General features: G+C 49.8%; 1 protein-coding gene across 3 annotated transcripts in view; it reads right to left on the bottom strand.

The window, feature by feature from the left end:
• Positions 1 to 433: 433 nt before the first annotated feature.
• The window catches only part of AP2B1 (adaptor related protein complex 2 subunit beta 1), a 76,911-nt gene continuing 58,757 nt past the window's right edge, over positions 434 to 18,587 (bottom strand). For all 3 annotated transcript variants that reach the window (XM_058854358.1, XM_058854360.1, XM_058854359.1), the window contains 4 exons: positions 12,953 to 13,037; positions 12,146 to 12,232; positions 3,693 to 3,847; positions 434 to 2,666 (listed from right to left, as the gene is read on the bottom strand). In XM_058854358.1, the coding sequence (XP_058710341.1) occupies positions 2,592 to 2,666; positions 3,693 to 3,847; positions 12,146 to 12,232; positions 12,953 to 13,037 (402 nt within the window). In that variant the 3' untranslated portion in view covers positions 434 to 2,591. The remainder of the gene's footprint in view (positions 2,667 to 3,692; positions 3,848 to 12,145; positions 12,233 to 12,952; positions 13,038 to 18,587) is intronic.

Here is an 18,587-nt window from a genome sequence, read left to right as displayed (position 1 = left end):
CCTCTGAAAAACAGCACCACTGCAAAGCAATCCAAACCCATCACTGACTCCCAGGATTTTATTATTTCATCCCAGGAAAAACAGGTCACACTAAACCCACCTGGGGCCCCAAAAGGGCTAAATCACTAAAAAGGGTACATAAAAGGGTACATCCATCTTCTGCTCCTCATCTGAATCTGTCCCTGCTGCCCTTTGAGATGAGGAGAAGCAGCTGTTGGAGGACCAGGGAAACTTGCTGCCTCCTCCCCCTGCAAGCCCCAGATTTGGGGGTTCTGTGCTGTAGAAGTGAGTGGTGGAAAGAGAAGCCTGGTAGGTGAGCAGCCTCCTTCCCACCAAATCCAGCCTTCAGCCCTGCTGCTCCCCCGGGCAGAGGCAGTGTCAGGGGAATGGCTCCTCCTCTCCCCATCCCCACAGAGCCACACGCAGCCAGAGCCTCGTGGAAATGAGTTTATTGACACGGAGGGCAGGTAAAGCCTGAGGAGCAACACGAACGGCGAACACTCGAACGAGCAGGGGCGGAGGGAACGCCACCAAGCAGCCCCGGCTCTGCTCAGACACCCACCCCAAAAAGCTGGGAAGGAATTTGGCAAGAGAAGGAGGCGCTCAGGAACCCCCTCCCCACATCGAAGCTGAGCTCTCCTCCCTGCCCCGACACAGCACCGCACTCAGTGCCACCGGTGCTTTCTTAATTACTCTGTTAATGACTTTTACACTACACCCGCAGGGCTTGGAGCACATCACCTCCCAGCACGCGTGGGCAGGGCTCAAGGGCCGGGTTGCTCCGGCTCTGCCCCACTTTCTTCCAGAGCACAGGGGTTCCTACACGGGGACACCACCTTCCTCAGGGTCCTGCAGCTCCTGGGTGCTGCTGGAGCCTCTCCCAGGACACTGCGACCTTTTCCCAGCACTGGTTTCTCTTGGCTGCAGTCAGTGCCAAAGCCCTGATGAACGATCTCCCACCGTGAAACATTTACTGCCTTTCAAAGTGGCATCGAAAAGGACAACAGGGGGGTTGCTACACGCAAGAGCTTTGTTAGCTGGGGAGGAGATGTCCAAGCATGCTGGGGAGGGGGAGGCCGTTCTGGATTTGGGCTTGGATTAAGCAGGACAAGCTCTGGATGGAGCAGGGACATGCAAGAGGCTTTGCTTTCACTGCTGTTGCTGCAGCACTGAGGGGTTGCAATGAGGAGCCCACAGCTGTGGACTGAAAGGGAAACAATCCTGGCTCTAAGGGACAGGTTGGAAAAGAGGGGCCAGGGCATGGGGCTGCTTGGGACAGGGACTCAGAGGAGGAACCTGGCTGGCTCTGGCCACCGTGTGTCTCTGGGCACCAAGAGTGGAGCTGCAACGGGAGAAACGCTTCCATCACCTGCCCCACTCGGCCCAGCTGCAAGCTGAGTGCCCCAGGCAGGCAGGGAGCAAACGCTGCCAAGCCCAAACCATCTCCCACCACGCCCCAAACCTGGGTTTTGGGGACAGCAGGACACAGCCACTCTGCTCCCCTGGCATCCTGGGCACTGCCAGCAGTGGCCCCTCGCTGAAGGGGCCTGGCTGACACCTGCAGCCCCGCTGGGGAAGTGGCACTGCCACATCTGGATGTGCCACCACGAGCCTGGGAACTGCCAGGGCCAGCGCTGGGAGAGGGGGCACAGCTCAGGGATGGCTGAGACGGCAGCTTGGCCTCAACAGGCACGGAAAGAATGGGAGGAAGAGGAGCTGCACACGGGTGAGGGTGCAGAGACCACACCTGGAACTCTGGCATGAGCCTTTTGCTCTAAGAACAGGCTCATTTCCAACATTTCATCCACTGCTGCCCTGTCACCCATCCAGGCCCGCAGCTCCTCCCCACACAAAAGCAGCCTCACTCCTCAAATCACCAGCTCATGAGGCAGGGAGATGGCTGGAGTGAAAACACCATTGAAGCAGCGCTGTCTGCCAGCACAAGAGCAATAAAAATCCCTTTTTAGGGCTCCATCCCCCTCCTCAGACCCAACTGATGGCTCTGTTCCTAATTCCCCGAGGCCGTGCTCACCCTGCTAGAGCCCACTGTCCCTGCAGGGCTCCCAAGACTTCCTTGCAATCACCTTTAAGCCAATTACAATAGAAAAACTCGAAAAAAAAAGTATAAAAATATAAAATAAAGTGCAGTGTTATGTTTTCGACACTTCTGCCTTGTTTTAATGAGCGGATGTGTGGTTCTTGCTCGGTGTTTGTTTTTCCAATGAGCAGTTATTTTACAAAATCCAAACTACACCTAAAGCCATTTAGAAAACACTGAACATTGGCACAAAATGGAGAGAAGCCCACGAGAACGGATGAGTGAGGGGCGAGGGGGAGATGGGAGTAGTCTGAAGCAGTGGTTACAAACTCCATGGACGCTAAAAATACCAAAGGGGTTTGTTCCCTATCATCGTTAGCACGTGGATACTAATTGCTACCTTGTTTAATCAGTGCCTTTGACTGAAATCCTACACATGAATACAGCTGCTTCCAGTTACGAGTGCTTTCCCTCACGCTGGCGGTGAAGGAGGCTCTGGGGACCCCTTTTTCCCCCCTCCTTCTGCAGGGTGAGGCACAGGCTCCGTCTCCTGTTAGTTTTTCAAGATGGCATCGTAGGCCTGGTAGATGTACTGGGACACTTCTGGAGCTCGGCATTTCAGGGAGAGCTGTGGAGAGGAGAGGAGAGGAGAGGAGAGGTTAGTGCTGGGGAAAAGAGGGGCAGGAGCTCCCTGCCATGTCCACAAAGGTGGCTGGGAATGGGTTGGACATGGCTGCTGACAAACACACAGGGCATTTCTCCTGCTTTCTTCATCACCAACTCCAAACTGCCCTTTCAGAGCTTGCTGCAAGCAGGAGGAAAACAAAAGCAGACTCCCACTGTGGGCTTCCCAAATTCTCAGCAAATGTAGGTGGCCCCACAGGCAGGAGGAAAGGGGACACGGTCCCAAACTGAGGCAAGGGACCTGTGCTTGTCCTCGGGCTGCAAATCACAGCACTAAACCCAAGGGCTTCTAAGGATCTGCTGCTCAGTCCTGATGGACACAAACTTGGCTGTCACTCCTCTCTAAAGCAAAGATCAGGCTGAGACCAGGCTTGCAGCATCAAACCTTGTGCAAACACTTTAAATCACCTTCCAACGCTCACACTCACCCCGTGGCTCCCCAGACCACAGATTCCTCTTGAAACTCCTGGCACAGCTTCCAACAGGAGATAAATTCTCTAATACCAGAGACACACAGGTCCCTCGGAAGGGCAGTGAAGTCAAAGAGTCACAGGGGTGCATGAGGCAGGACAGAGAGCGCCTCCCCACCAGCCACAGGCTGCTGCCAGCACAGGGCCACAGCCAGCCGGGAACACGGCGGGGCATAAATTTCCCCTTGTCTGTAAGAGGGGGAAGGGCACCCTGGCAATGCTTTCTTGCTAATATCTCTTGGCTTTATCTCTGGGTCACCTTGGCAAGTCACTGCTCGTTGCTGAGCGGGCACTGTCCCAGCTCACTGGTGACAGAGCAGGGCAATTCTGTCGCTCCTCACTTTCCCCTTCGGCACTCCTCACCCCCCCAGCCAAATTAACAGCATCTCCCTCAAAACAGAGAGAGCAGGGAGGGAGGAAGAGCAGGGAGGAAGAGCTGAGTGTGTGGGTGAGGCAGCAGGAGCCCAGGCTGTGCCATGCCCTCTGTTCTGAGCCCTCACCGTGTAGTTGGGGTTCCCGGGCTGGATGCGCAGCTCCGCCAGGATCCAGATGCCGTTGGTGAGTTTGAGGGACTGGTAGAGCATGTCCTGCCCCTCCACGTTCCTCTTGGCAATGGTGTAGACATTGTTGTTCTGCAGTTTGCTGGAGACAGTGTCTTTGGAGGGAAGAGAGAAAAAGCACATCTGTTAGTTGAGATCCATCATCTGCAGAGACGGGAGAGCCCTGAGGAGCATTCCCAGGATGCAAGGGCACAGGGAATGCTGGCTCCTTCCCTGGGGACAGGAGCACGCATGACACAAGGAGAAAAAATACCCAGTTCTCACCATGGACCCACCTCATTCCCTTCAGGCTGTGATCTCTTGGTAAGAACTTGCCCATTTTACAGGGCTCTCCCTGCCCTGGGTCACTCAGGACTTGAGACTTTCAAGGCTGCTCAGAGGGGAAGAGGACTCTGCTTTATCTACACCCCCCAACCAGCTACAGACAGCCAAAAAGTCAGAACATGAAGGTGGAAAAGAACAAAGATCACAGCCTGAGGCTTGCTCACATTCTGAGGTCCCTCCTACTTCCCTCACACACAGATGCTTCTGGCCAAATCAATGTCCTACAAGGAAATAAAAATGCTTTCCCTTTTTTAAAAAGCAATTAATTGAAAGGGTAACCCCCCCAGACACTGTCTCTAGACATCACAGGGCTGTGGTACCCTTGCCAATGAGGTGTGATTTCACCTGAACACCTGGATGGGTGTCATTGTCACACACATTGTTTCTAAGGGACTTTTTGAGGAGACCAGAACAGGCAAACACACGGAACACCAGGACTCAAACCAGAGCCCCTGGATGCTGAGGGGTTCCTCAGCACAGAGCAGAGCAAACATCAGGCCTGAAAAGGGGCACAGTCACACTTGGGGTGGAAGATCCCACACCTCATAAGCATCATTGGCAAATTCCCATTCCTGGTGCCCAGCAGGAGAAATTTAACTCCCTATTAAAATTATACTTTATCTATGCTGGGTCACGCAGAGCAGGTTGGGCACCACTGACAAAAAATGAGAGAGAGAAACAGCCTTAAACCAACTGGCACTGAAAGCCCAGAGACTGGAAATGTGGGATCCACCTGAAGGAGCACAGGGAGCAGGACAGCAGCAGAGAAGCAGCAAAAAATGATTGTGCAGCTCTAATCCATCCCTGCACCCACAGACACACAGCTCCACAGGGTGCCAGATTTGAGAATGGACACCAGTGTGTGCTGAGGGACTACAGAGGACAGCAGAGCCTGTTCATGCACCAGGGAATGGTGGGAGGAGGAAGTAAAGGGTCCTACAAATCTGCAGCCTGATGCAGACACTTCCCAGAGCAGCCTGGAGCCTTTGCTGCACCCCTTTTCTCCCCAGGCTCCAGAGCAGCTCCCCGCAGGTCGAGGATGGTTCAGGCATCCAGCTACCCAGACACACTCAGATTTAGGCTTCCTCTCTTCCCCAGTTACTATGGAAACTGGCAGATATATGTAACTAATGAGATCTTTTACTTAAAACCCCTCATTGCCTGTCTCCTCCTCCCACCCATACTCCTCCTCTCCACAATAAACTCAGCCAGACTTGAGCACTGGGCAGTGCAGAGCAGTCCCCTCCTTGCAGGGAGCGTGGCTGGGATTAATCAGTGCTGCAAGGACATCACCCACCAGGAATGAAGCCCAAATTCCCATATTCTCATGCTCCCAAGCAATCTACAGGAGCCTCCAGGCCTTTGGGAAGGTCCAACACAAGCACTGGCTCAGAGAGGAAATCCTTGTGTGAGAGAGATGTTGGTGTTAAATGGGATTTTGTTTGCCCCATTTTGACAGGCTGTGGTTAAACCTCACCCCTCTGGATGTGTCTCCTGAAGGTGGAACTTCTGGCAAGGACTTTCTCCAGCAATCCTGACACCTGCCACAGCAGCCTCCCCTCTGCTGGGAGATGCTGTCGGAGTAAAGGCACTCCCTGGGGAGCAAGGATGCAGGACTGGAATGAGGAGCTGCAATTTTGGCTGCTACTCCACCACAGGGTATGATGGCAGAGCAGGGGAGCTGTGCTTGAGGAGCTCAGCAGGTGAGACACGGCCACAGAGCAGCTGCTCTTACACCAAAATCTTCATGTGCTGGCTCCTCTTGCAATGGAAACATCTCAGCCTCTGCTGAGGGGCGGATTTCTGAACAGGAATGTGCTTGTAGGGGGATGCAGGGAGGGAAAGTGAGGCAGGACAAACCCTAGTTAGCATATTTTCTGCTCCCCTGACCTCAGTTACCCTCCAAAGAGCACAAAAAGCCCCACCAAAGATGCCCTGCCTCAGCCAGAGGTGGTGAGCAGGCTGGAGCTGATGCCTGGCTTGCCTAAGCTCTCTCTGAGCACAGATTTGTGGCCTGGTGAGAGCTGACCCCCTCTCTCCCCCCCAGGTAGCAGCTCCCATCCCTCCTGTGCTCTGGAGGATCAGCAATTTGGATTTTGGAGATGATCAGAGTTGCTAAGCAACAGTGGCAGGCTGTGGCTGGCTGAAGGCAGGACCGCTAATGCCATGTGACAGCACAGCCCTTAAAAAAGAAATAAATAAAATAAAGCCAGGCAGATCTTGCTGGGAGCAGGGAGCTGAGCCTGGGCCCCCAGAGCCCAGGGAGGCAGGAGCAGGGCTGGGTGACTCTGGGGACTCTGCAGAGCACACAAGTCCTTCAGCAAAGCAGCACCTGGCCTTGCACAGCAACTTTCTTTTGTCTCAAGGTTTATTCTCACAACCCTCCCAAAGCACAAGGGAAGGACAAAGGGAGGTTTGGCCATCAACGAGGCCAGGGAAGCCTCTGACATCAGCCCAGCTTTCAGGGCTGGTTTGTTTTCCTTTGTATTTTCCTTTCTGAACAGAATTCTTCACCTCAGTGCCACACAGCCAAGCAGTGCACACGGAAACACAGGGAGGAGCAGCTGCACAAGGTCTCCTCCTTTGCACTGAAGTGACCCAAAACTCTTTTAACAGCACTTTTCTCCTGGGTGAAGCAAAGAATGAGCTGAAATCTTCTACCCACCAACCTAAGAACTTCACATCTGAACTCAGAGAGCCAAGATGAGCACCTGAGAACCACGGGGTTTGCACGAAGGACAGGCACAACTCGGAGCCAACACTGACCTTTTCTGAACTTTGTGGCAATCTGCAATAAGCGCTCTGTATCAGAAAGTAGAATTTAATAGTTGTATTTTATGCTGTGGTAGCATAAAATACCAGCATAGAACATCCCTGTGCCATTTCTAGCAGCACCTGAATGGCTCTGAGCATCCAGCCAAGAACTGCATTCAAATACCAAGCACAGACTGATGCAGTGGGGAGGCACTTGGGGCAATGTTGTGACAGTACATTCATTTCCATTACATGTAATATGCATCAGTTCTGTAATTTATTAAACTATCAGCTACAAGATTTGCACATACAGGAAAGAAACAAACAATGCAAGCTTGTGTATGATTGTCCCCCAGGTTGTTTCATCAAAATAAAATCCAATTTCTCTGTTCTGGCATTAGCAAATTACTTAAGGGAGAAAAACAAAGTGACCACTGCATACCAATAAAGGCATGTGCAACTCCACACATGAAAGCTGCAGTTTCACACTAAAGTGTAGACCAGTAATAAGCAAGTAAACCTAAAATTCCTGTGCTGAACAGCACAGCAACAGATTGAGTGCCATTAAATGGAAGGCAATCTCCATGTGCAAGTCAGCTCATCCTTTTTCACTCTGTGGGTTTGGGTAAGCAGTGTTTGGAAAAAGAAAAACATTTAGCTCATTTGATTTGCATATCCTAATGTAGTGATCCTTTAGAATTTAGAATTTTCAAACTTGACATGTTGAAAAAAAAACAGTGTAAACAAGGCAAACTGAGCTTCAGTGCACGCTCAGTTACGGGGGAAACCTCAGTTGCACCAACAGCACCCAGAATATTTGAGCTATAACAGTTAAGGAATCTATTTTCATGCACTAGATTCGTGTATTTTCATTAAAAAAAAAACCCAAATCAATTAATTTAGCACTGGATTAATAAGAGATGAGAATGCTGGGATATAACCATGACCTTATGTTTTCATTATTTCTGAATGAGACTTTCTCCAGGGAACTTTCCCAACCTCTTCCTAAGAGGCTGATGCATGGAACAGCTCTAATGAATTCAAGATGTGCAGGGCATCCTAAGCACACCTTGGTCCCACGACACAGCTCCAGAGGGACCTGTTCCTCCACAGCCAGAGAGCTGCAGCCCCCAGGAACAGCCACAGGCCTGGTTCATCTCTCACCACTGGGAACCTGAGCCCCAAATCCTGAATTAAGCACTCGTCTCTCCCTGAGTCACTGGGAGCGGTGGGAATACCTTCAAAAGTCTGGGATTTGTTTTTTTTTGGAAACAAAGACGGTGGAGACACAGATCAGACCCCACTTCTCACTTAAAGGTGCCTGCTCCTCATCCCACAGCCTGGCACCTTAGCCCTGGCTTCACTTGCCGTGCTCTGGGCTATCAGCAGCCAAGATTTTCTGGTGGCTCAGTGCTTTGGGATGAGCTGCCAGGAACAGGAGCTTTTTTTTGCCATCCCTGTTGCAAGCCACCAAAGCTCAAACCAATCCTATTTGGCTTGCCTTGTGGGCAGCACAGGATGGATCTTTTACCTACAAAGGCCTGGGAGCACAGACTCCCACAGACGCTTCTCTGCTGTCTGCCTGTGTTTATCTCCTTTTTGTTTGAAGGAAGAAAAGCAATAACCTGGAGAAAAATCTGCAGTTTGCACAGGAGGTGCTGTAAGGTGACTGTTACACTGTGACAGACAGCTCTGGATGTACAAGAAACTCACACGCTGCTTTTATGACAGATAAAATCCCAGCCCCCAACAAATCCCTGTTCCAAGCCAACTCACTTCAGAGCCAGTTCCACTCAGGGGCTCACAGCAGCATCCTGGCTCTTTCCTGCTCTTGTCCAGCCTTTCCCTCTCACCATTTCTGAACATCTCCCAGCCACATCCCAACCTCTTGGCTGCACACAGCTACATCACACTGCACATCAGCTTCTTCATCACCTCTCCTTGCCAGTCACTCTTGTAATTCCCCAGCTCCAAACCCCTGTGTATTCTTCATTTTCACCTTAATTTCCTTATTTTTCACCTCCTTGATTAGTCCTGTCTCACTCCAGACATTTTCTAGAAAGCCTCAAGTGGGTCCATCTGCCTGCATCTTCCTTGCAGCATCTCCCAAGATTCCTGCCTTTCCCTTGGTAAAAGCTAAATAGGGAATATGTGCTGGGTGGGGGAGAGAAAGAAATTCAAATTTCAGTTTCTCCACTGAGGAAGAGCAGCACCCCCTGCTTGGCTGCTCTGCAGAGCAGAACTTCAGCCCTGCTCCTCACACAGATGTGAGAACTCGGGAAAGCAAAGGCTGTTTGCAGCTGGGAGAAGGAAAGCTGGAGAAGGAAAGCTGAAGAAGGAAAGCTGGGAGAAGGAAAGCTGGGAGAAGGAAAGCTGGGAGAAGGAAAGCTGGGAGAAGGAAAAGCTGGGAGAAGGAAAGCTGGGAGAAGGAAAGCTGGGACAAGGAAAGCTGGAGAAGGAAAGCTGGGAGAAGGAAAGCTGGGAGAAGGAAAGCTGGGAGAAGGAAAGCTGGGAGAAGGAAAGCTGGGAGAAGGAAAGCTGGGAGAAGGAAAGCTGGAGAAGGAGAACTGAGAGAAGGAAAGCTGGAAGAAGGAAAGCTGGGACAAGGAAAGCTGGGACAAGGAAAGCTGGGACAAGGAAAGCTGGAGAAGGAAAGCTGGGAGAAGGAAAGCTGGAGAAGGAAAGCCAGGCTCTGAGGGTGCAGGGATCACACTCCTGAGCAGCCTCTCCCAGCACAGCTGCTCCACACGGCTCCAAGTGGCTGCTGGAGCTGTGTTAGGGCACAGCACTGGGAGCAGAGTATTTTTAGCTCCAGCTCCACTCGCGTCACTGGGCTGGGATCAGTGAGGCTGAGGCATGAATGGTGTCTCTGAGCACTCACCACCTGGTGGGTGGGCTCAGGCTAGGAATGAATGACTGATCCCAGCAGGGATAACAACTCAGGGATAAGGAGTCACTCCGAGGAGCCAGCGGTGCTCTGGAGCTGTTCCCTGTGCTGGAGGGCTGCACAAACCCAACCTCTCCTCAGGTTTGGTGAGGAGCTGCTGGAATCTGCAGAGTTTTGTGCAGCTCTGCCACGAGTGCATTGCAAACCTGCAAAGAACACCACATCCACTGACAGCCCAAATCAAGAGCTTTATTGTGGTTACTCATTTCCTACAGAGAGTCTTTGGAACAGGAACCAGCCCTTCCTCCACAAGGATCAAGTTCCTAAAGATTTTATATGCAGACTTTTGTTCTTCTTGGAAGAATGGAGGTGTCTTAAGCCTATTTTCACTGGATTTAAACAATCAAGATTGTGAATCTTGAAAAATTATCACCCTCCTGAGGCACACACCCTTGCTCTGGTGTAAACTAGAAGGTGGATTCAGCTCCTGCCAGATTTCACCCAGCCTGTTCTGCCTCTGCCCTGGTGTGTCTCACTTGCCATGCTGTGAGAAGTCTGTGCCCCCAAGGATGCTGGAAACCCAGCACTCCATGGGTTTTGGATTTGGCTGATCCTTGTGCAAGCAAAGCTTGATGCTCTTAGGACAGTCTGAGCTAGAGGAGGTTACTGCCTGTAGGAAACTGAGGTGAGCAGGCTGAGTCAGGGTTGCACTGGTAGAAAAAATACAAGGGACTGAGGCAAGCACACAACATTTCCCTGGTTTTCTCTCCTGCAAGCTCTGTGCCCAAGCCAGGTGGTCAAAGAGTTTCAAGAGGGAGGAGGTGCTGGCAGAGGAAACACAGAAACAGAAACCTCAGCGGATGGAAGTGTTTGGAATCTGTCTATGAGGTGAGACCCACTTTCTGCTGTGCACAAGCCAAAGAGGCTGGCAGCTCCTGGCAGCTCCTGCACTCCCCTGAGCATCCCAAGGGATGGGCTGTGCTCTGGAAAGGCTCTGTGGCCACGTTCCTCCCTGGAAAAGGCTGCAGATCCCACTGCAGAGGAACTGCCCAGTGTTCCCTGCTCCCTCTGAGAGCTGCTAACTTGTTCTCCTCTGAGCATCCCAGGCCTGGGTGAGCAGTCTGGCCCTGAGCTGGCAAACCCTTTTGGAATGGGGAGCATTCTGCCACTCCACGTTTCATAACATCTTCCAGAGGGAGCAGGGGGAGGCCAGGCTGCAGGACCGCCAATCTTCCCAACCCGCCCCCTCTCTCACCCCAAACACATCCCCTGCTAGGCAGCACTTCAACACCAAAATGAGCAGCAGCTTCCAGGGTTTCTGACTGGAGATAAAGAGCCCTGGATGCAGCCAGGGCATGGCCAGGGCAGAAGGCACCAGCAGCAGCAGCTCTGCAGTGCAGGGGGAGAGGCAATGCCAAGCTCGGTCAGGAGCAGAGGGAGGACTGGGGGAGGCACAGAGGTTGTTCTCATTTGAAACCCCACAGTGAAATCAAGTCATAAGGTCCAACAGCTGCTATTTTTCCCCTCCTCTTGTGTGCTCCATCTTTTATATTCCAAAATAGTAATAATTATGAGTACAAAGAGACCCATGGTTTCTGTCTGCTATTGAAGCACGAGGGTGTTCATTGTGTAATAGCAGGCATGAGAGAATAAAAAGGTTACAGGGTTGGTAATCAATAGGGACACTTCTTTCATCTGTGAAACAGAGCAGCTTTTGGTAGAATCACTTGGCTCCTGTCCAGAACCTCCTGAGCAGGAGCAGAGCTGGCCCCATTCCGCTCTTTTACACTCCCTTATCCTTCAGCAGTAGTAAGGTCACACGTACAAGATGCTCACAGAGGAAACTTTACGGCCAAACAAGCTGAACAGGACCAAACACAACCAAAAAATGCATCAATATCCCAGCTAACAACAGCAGACCCTTCCCATATTGCCTGTCCTCCACAAACACCCAACACCCTGTAGCATCTGTAGGGTTAATATTTCAGAACAGACAGAAGAAGGAAGCTGCCAAAAGGTGAAGTGAGTGGCCCAGGGTGATGCAGTAGGGCTGGAACACATTGTTCAAAACTCACAGCAGCAGGACAGGGCTGCTGAACAGCCCCAACACCACATTCAGCTCCATTTAAAGAGCAGCTTTGCAGGGAAGCAAAGTATAAAAGGGAAAACAAGAATACAAGGTCCAGAATGAAAGGAAGAAACAGATGGGTCAAATCAAAGACTTGGTATTTGAGGTGTGCTTTTATGGGGACTCAGGTAAAGTTTTTGACTGAAACAAGCCCTAGGATCCCAGGCTGTTCTATTCAAAAGTGCAATACTTACCTCTTCATTAGCCATCAGCTTATTTTACTAGGGTGATATTAATAAGGTGATGTTTAATGGCAATACATCAAAAGTGCTCTCAGCATGGCAGAATGAAGTTACTCACCAGCATTCAGGTGACAGTCTTTAATCTGGAACTGAAGCTCATTTTCATTTGGAATATCCTTCCATGTTGCAAGGAAGACCTGGCGCTCTAGAAACAAAAAAACCCCATCAGCACTGTGGGATCCTCACAGGACCCCAGCATTAATTAACACACCACAGAATGTTTCAAGGTAGACACACAAAAGGGCTTTTGGTAATTTTTTGCCCTGCTGGGGACAGATAAAGAATTTACTTCTATAACAACCCCAGTCTCTTTGTAAAAGCAGCAAAGCTCTGATGGATTTTCGCCTTCCCCAAAAGAGAGATAGTCTTTGCCATATGAGCTGTTTACAAGCCAAGAACATGCAGGATTTGACAAGGAGGAAGGAGATCCACACATTTAGGATTACGTTAATGAAAGCTGCTTTTCTAGCAACTTCCAGCCAATTCAAACAAAAATTTAATATAGGTGACTAAGAATACACAAATTCCAGTGAAAATGGTATGGGAACAAATCCTAGACCCATTCAAGTGAATCAAACCGTCAAAAAACCCCAAAACTACAACAACCCCAATCCAAACAAATACCAAAAAAAAAAAAAAATCAGCTTCAAATAAACCAGATTCACTCCTTGTCTGGCAGAGAGCATGAGAGGAGGGTTCTGGCAAGTATTGGAGCTGGAGGACAGCAGGGACCAGCCAGCAGACCAAACCTGCTGAGATGGAATGGTTTGAAGGTCAGGGCACAGAAACTCAGCCAGGAGACACCTGCACCCAGCTGGGCCCTGGGAGCACAGCCTGGCCTCACCACACACCTCCAAGCACTCACCCATTTTGCCATCCTCGACGAAAAGCACGTTGAGAGGGATTAGGCAGCTGAAGTAAAATACATCAATGTTGTTTTTCACAGCCACCTGTTACAGAAAAAACAGGGAGGTTAAAGAGTCTCTCTCAGCTGGAAATCCAAAGGGATCACAAGATTCCCCAGAGTCTCATCACCCTGGAGTGCTTTCTCTGAGCAGGGGCCAGCTCTGAATGGGATGGTACAGAGCTCATGGGCAGCTGCAGACAAGGACCATTTTCACTAAAAACTGCCCAATTTTCTCCTGTGAACCTTTCATTGTGCTGCTTCAGAGCCAGTTCCACTCAGGGGCTCACAGCAGCATCCTGGCTCCTTCCTGCTCCTGTCCAGTCTCTCCCTCTCCTCTCTTCTTACAGGTACAACCCAACCTCTAGCACACACCTGCTATCACATCTGTCACACTGCACATCAGCTTCTTCATCACCTCTCCTTGCCAGTCACTCTTGTAATGCCCCAGCTCCAAACCCCTGTGTATTCTTCATTTTCACCTTCATTTCTTTATTTTTCTTCACCTCCTTAATTAGTCCTGTCTCAGTCCAGACACTTTCTAGAAAGCCTCAAGTGGGTCCATTGCCTGCATCTTCCTTGCAGCATCTCCCGAGCCTCCTGCCTTTCCCTCAGTAAAATCTAAATAGGGAATATGTGCAGGGTGTTGATTCCTGGAAGAAGAAAGCCCTGCTACAGAGCAATCAGGTAACAAAAGATCACTTCACAAAAGACTTAATTCTCAGTGTCATTAAACTCCACCAGCCTGGGAGTTTGCCTTTATCTGGTTTGCCTTTATCACACACGTTTGCCATGTTCCCCACTAATCTCTGCTAACAGTTTTCCCCAGGCTGAGAGCTGCTGGGACAAGCAGGAGGTGTGAGAGGTGCCATGTCACAACACAGCACAGGAAAAGGCAGCTCTGGGCTTTATTTCCATGCCTCTCATGCTCTCCCCACGTCAGCCCACACAGTGAGAGCCTGTCATGGGAGCACAGCTCAGCAGACACCTGCCATTGCTGCAACCAGGGAATCTTAAACCTTGTAAGAAAGACCCAGAATTGAGGTTGTGTGGGGAATTTCAGGAGGCATTTGAGCTCCTACTTGGTTTGCAAAACCTCAGAGGGAGTTCTCCAATTTGTCACCCTGAAACCCAAACCAGACCGTGCTAAACGCTGAGCCAAAGGAATAAATTTGCTGCTACTGAGATTTATGGCAAGACAAACTTCATTGACATTAATAATTACATATATTGATGTCCTACTGGGAAAAATCTACTGTCCCACAGGGGCAGGTTTAGAAGGACACCCACAAATGTTGGTAAAAACCAGCTGTGGATAGACCAGGAAGGGTAATAAAGCAGTCAGCTAATCAGACATGCATGCAACACAGAGACAAATGGAAGGAGATCAAGCTCCCAAAGAAACTCTTCTGGCATTTGGAAGGTCCCAGAAGTGCAAAGAACTGCAGAAAGGTAAATGTGACAATCTGTGGTGTTCTTACTTTTCAGCCATCACTAAAGTTAGCAGCTTATATTTGACTCCCACAGTGCAAACCAGCTTAAGAAGGGATTAGTCTAAAGCCCACTAAAACCACATAAATGATGGTGCAACTGAGGAAAAAATTGGGATTTGTTCTCTGTAACAGGGAGTTGTTACATGCTCTGATTGCTGGCGTCATGCTCACGAGTTGGAGTGCTCAGTGTTTGAACCAGAGGCACCAGAGGGGTAAAAGCAGATTGGTGGGTGGACTTAAGTGATTCACCACTGCAAAATATGATGGAACACGTTGGGTGAGGAGCCAAAAATGCACCTCGGAGTCTGGGAGGGGAGAGCTGGGGGAGGGACAGCACTGTAGCCATTCCAGATGCTGTGCTTGGATATAAGTCATGGAGATGAGCCAGAAAAGGGAAAATTTAGGCTAAATGTCTGGGAAAACCGACAGTGAGAATTATTAAGCGGCACTAAATTCCTCTGAGGAACAGAGAAGCTTCAGTGCTTGGACTATTTAAAATCAGCCTTGACAATGCTCTTGATAAGAGGAACTGTAGGAAAACAACAAAGCATGGCAGGGACTACACCGCACGACCCAAGATCTTTTCCAAGTCTGATTTAATGATTAATTGCCTTGCCTTAGAACAACAGAGATTACTTAGCTTTTGTAGCTAATTGTTGTTGCCATACAACAGCAGTTTCTTACAAGAGGGGCTGGAAAGCAGCTCCTTCTCTCCAGTCACGGTTCTAGAGGCACATTCCAAATTAATATGCGAGCCCTGTCCCTGCAGTTATAAGGATGCTATAAAAAGGTATCTGCTGACCTGCTTCTCAACTCTGCACAAACACACTGAGTAAGCTGCTTTGGCTATCTCTGGAGAGCTACCCAATTAAGATGCTCTGAAGTGCAGTTTCTTCCCAGTAAAGAAAAATCAAGCCACATGCCAGCCTTCCTCCCAGACTGCATCACTGGGTTCAGGAATGACACCTTGCAAGCAGCTGTAATCATGCAGGAATCAGCTGTAACAGATAACTTTTGCACACAGGATGGAAAAAGAGCTCCTTAACCTACAGCACTGGGACATGACTCCTCAAAATGAGCTTCCATCCTTCACCACCACACACTTCCTCCAGACTGTGCACCACAAGATCTGGTCCATAAAAAGGCACCTGCAGACACCTGGATGGGGAAACTCACACCAAGAAGAGGCCCCCTGAGTTGGTAACGGCTTCCCAAGGTCATGCTCCATGTCAGGAGCATCCAGTGCCATCTGACAGGCTATAAAATCAGCCACAGGCAGAGAGCAGATCCACAGCAGCATCTGCAAGAAGCTGAGCAGGTAATAACAGTGACTTTCCAAAAAAAATCCAGTGCTCCTCAGGTGGGAACATTGTCCTGAGACAGGCAATGGCATTTGATATGATAGCAGGAGCTGAGATCAGGTTTGACGTGCTTGAAAGGAAACTCTGCTTGCATTCAACAAATCCTCCAGTCCAGACTAACTTTGCTCATGGCTCTGTTTTAACCTGCTGACCTGGACATGAACTATTAAATCTTTAGCTAGACCTTTAGCTTCAGACATTTCAGAGTTGAAACAGAAGCATTTTTAATAAAAATGGCTTTCCACCTATGATCTTTTAGAGAGAGAAAAAAAAAAATATTAGTGCCTTGTGAATTTAGTTGAGCAGCCTACAAAGCTCTGAGGGATAGAAGTCAAAAGGTGTCAGATTTTCCTGTGATGCCTGACTGTTGAAAAGGTGTGAGCCCACTAAAAATTGGCTCAGGGTTTCAAATCACTGATGTCTTGTTCATGATCTGACTAGAGGAAGCAGCACCCCTAGAAATAACCCCTGGAATATATTTGCTCACCATACAGCATGAGCACCCTTCTGAAGAGCTTTCTTGCAGTCAGTCCAGGCCTCTGACAGCCCAAACATGGTATTTTGGGGAAGAAGAACCTCATAAGAACAATGTCAAGTTATTTTCTTCGACAGTGTAGGTTTCTGATGCTTTAAATCTCAGACTTGAGCAACAGAACTGACTTTCAAAGTCAAGTCTGAAAGCAACACAGATGCTTTCCATCAGCAGCAAGTACACAACATACCCACTTGGAATCCCATTAGCACCTACACTAAATTAAGGATTTACTTAAGTTGGGTTTTGCTTTAGAGCCTGGTAACAGACTGTTAAGGCAAGAACAACTCTCCTCTGCAGAGCCTTTTTTACCTCACAAGGTCATGGCTTGTTCTCTGACAGTCTGCTGCTCTGCCCCCAGGGAATGCTGCTCCTCCACTTCATCTTGTGTGACAGGTAGGGCTCTCAGGGTCCCAGGGGTGCCTGCAGCCTCTGCCAGCCGTGTGCTCTTCCCACAGGGATGAGCCTGGAGCCGGGGCACAGCGAGGCTGGGCTACGTCAGTGGTCAGGGAACAGAGAGTTACTGGGAGTTGTGCTCTCCTGTGCCTTGCTGCACTTCAAGTTCAAAATGTACAATTTATAAATGTGCTGTACCATGTGGCAGACGTGCTCTTAACCCCCAAACCAACAGCTCTCCACAGCTGAGTGAGGAACTGGCCACAGATGCCGAGCCACGGTCCAAATCCTTAATTCAGAGCCTTCCCAGGAGGGTTCCTTGCTGAAATTAGACTCTCACGAGCAGAGACTGTTAAAGAATAACCCAGGCAACAAACCCAAGCAGCATCTTCCCCATCTAGCTACCCACAGGTGTTCTGTGGTGGCTGGTCAGGGATTCTGACCCCGCTCACACACGGCCAGATATTGTGTCATTTATCAAGCAGGCTCTGGAGGGTGAACATCTGCTGGCTGGAATTGCTGCTCACAACGATTCCCACAGAGAGCTGGATGTGTGAAATCTGTCTCCAGGTTCTGAGTGCTGTGTTTGTGACCTGAGATACATTAACAGCTCTGATGAATGAGAGCTCCAGCGGTTCTGCACTGCGAGACGCTGGAGCGTGGAGGAGCACAGGTGATGAGTTACAGCAGAGCTGAGACTGGAAGGATAAGCATCATCTACTGCATTAGCAACACAGATATTTCCTCAGTGAAGAAGCTGCACCTTCCTCCTCTGTCTCTACAAAAACATTCTGCCAAACTCATTTCAAGAAACAAAAGCATCCTGCACCTCACGGTGCCCAGCAGTCAGTCTGTGTTTCCAAGTGCCTCTCCTCAGGGAGAAATGCAACTGGGCAGATCCTTCCCTTTCCATACTCAGATAATTTTACTGAATTAAATAAAAAAACAGTTTGAAAAATACAAGCTTTTTTTCAGCTGCATGCTCTGTAGCTGCAGCAGACAGGGCTGGCAGCTGACAGCAGGATGTGACACACTGATGGTGCCTTCTGAATGTGGATCCCAAGAGAGTGGACTTGCTGCTGCTCCAGGAGTGCCTACAGCTCTGCATTGTCTCCTCCAAGGGGTTACAATCTCACAGAAGAGATTGTCCTATATGTGCCATGACAGACCAGGCCTGAGCTCTGACACTCTGGCCTCAGGTTGGCTCCACTTCACCCATTTCCAGGATTAGGGGAGAAATTCTCCTGTGCTCCAATGGGTATTCCAATTTTCCAGCATTTCATAAAATGCTAATTATTAGGAACAGCGGTTCTCTTTAGCATAGAAAGGCTTTCAGCCCAGGCATTTTCTAAATCCAAATTTGACTTGAAGGACTATCTGGAAAGACTTAATATTCCTCACCAGTGCAAGTCCCTGTTTCAGAAGGCACCTTTCCCTTTGAGAGCCGAAGGTCTCCCACACGTGGCAGCAAAGATACCTCACCCACCCCACCTCTAGCAGCCCACACGTCACCAGCAGTGCCACCACTGCTTTGACTGTGAAAATGCAACGCTGCAGGAGCCAGGGAGAGCTGCACAACTCCCAGAGATGTCTCCATGGCTATCAAACACCCAGCAAGGTCAACACACCTCTCACAGAGCTTTGGGAAAGGCCTTGTTGCAATTTATTGATGTTCTGACCAGAGCACCCACAAGCACCAGGCAGCCCCCAAAATGCTGATGTGGCACTGCAAGGGTGTCTCCCACCAGAAATTAGAGGCACACAAATAACCAAGGCAGATTTTCTTTAGCAACAAGTACACTCCAAAGGCATCT

This window comes from Poecile atricapillus, chromosome 21 (genome assembly GCF_030490865.1).
Source record: "Poecile atricapillus isolate bPoeAtr1 chromosome 21, bPoeAtr1.hap1, whole genome shotgun sequence".
Taxonomy (NCBI): domain Eukaryota; kingdom Metazoa; phylum Chordata; class Aves; order Passeriformes; family Paridae; genus Poecile; species Poecile atricapillus.
This window is presented reverse-complemented; position numbering and strand designations above follow the sequence as displayed.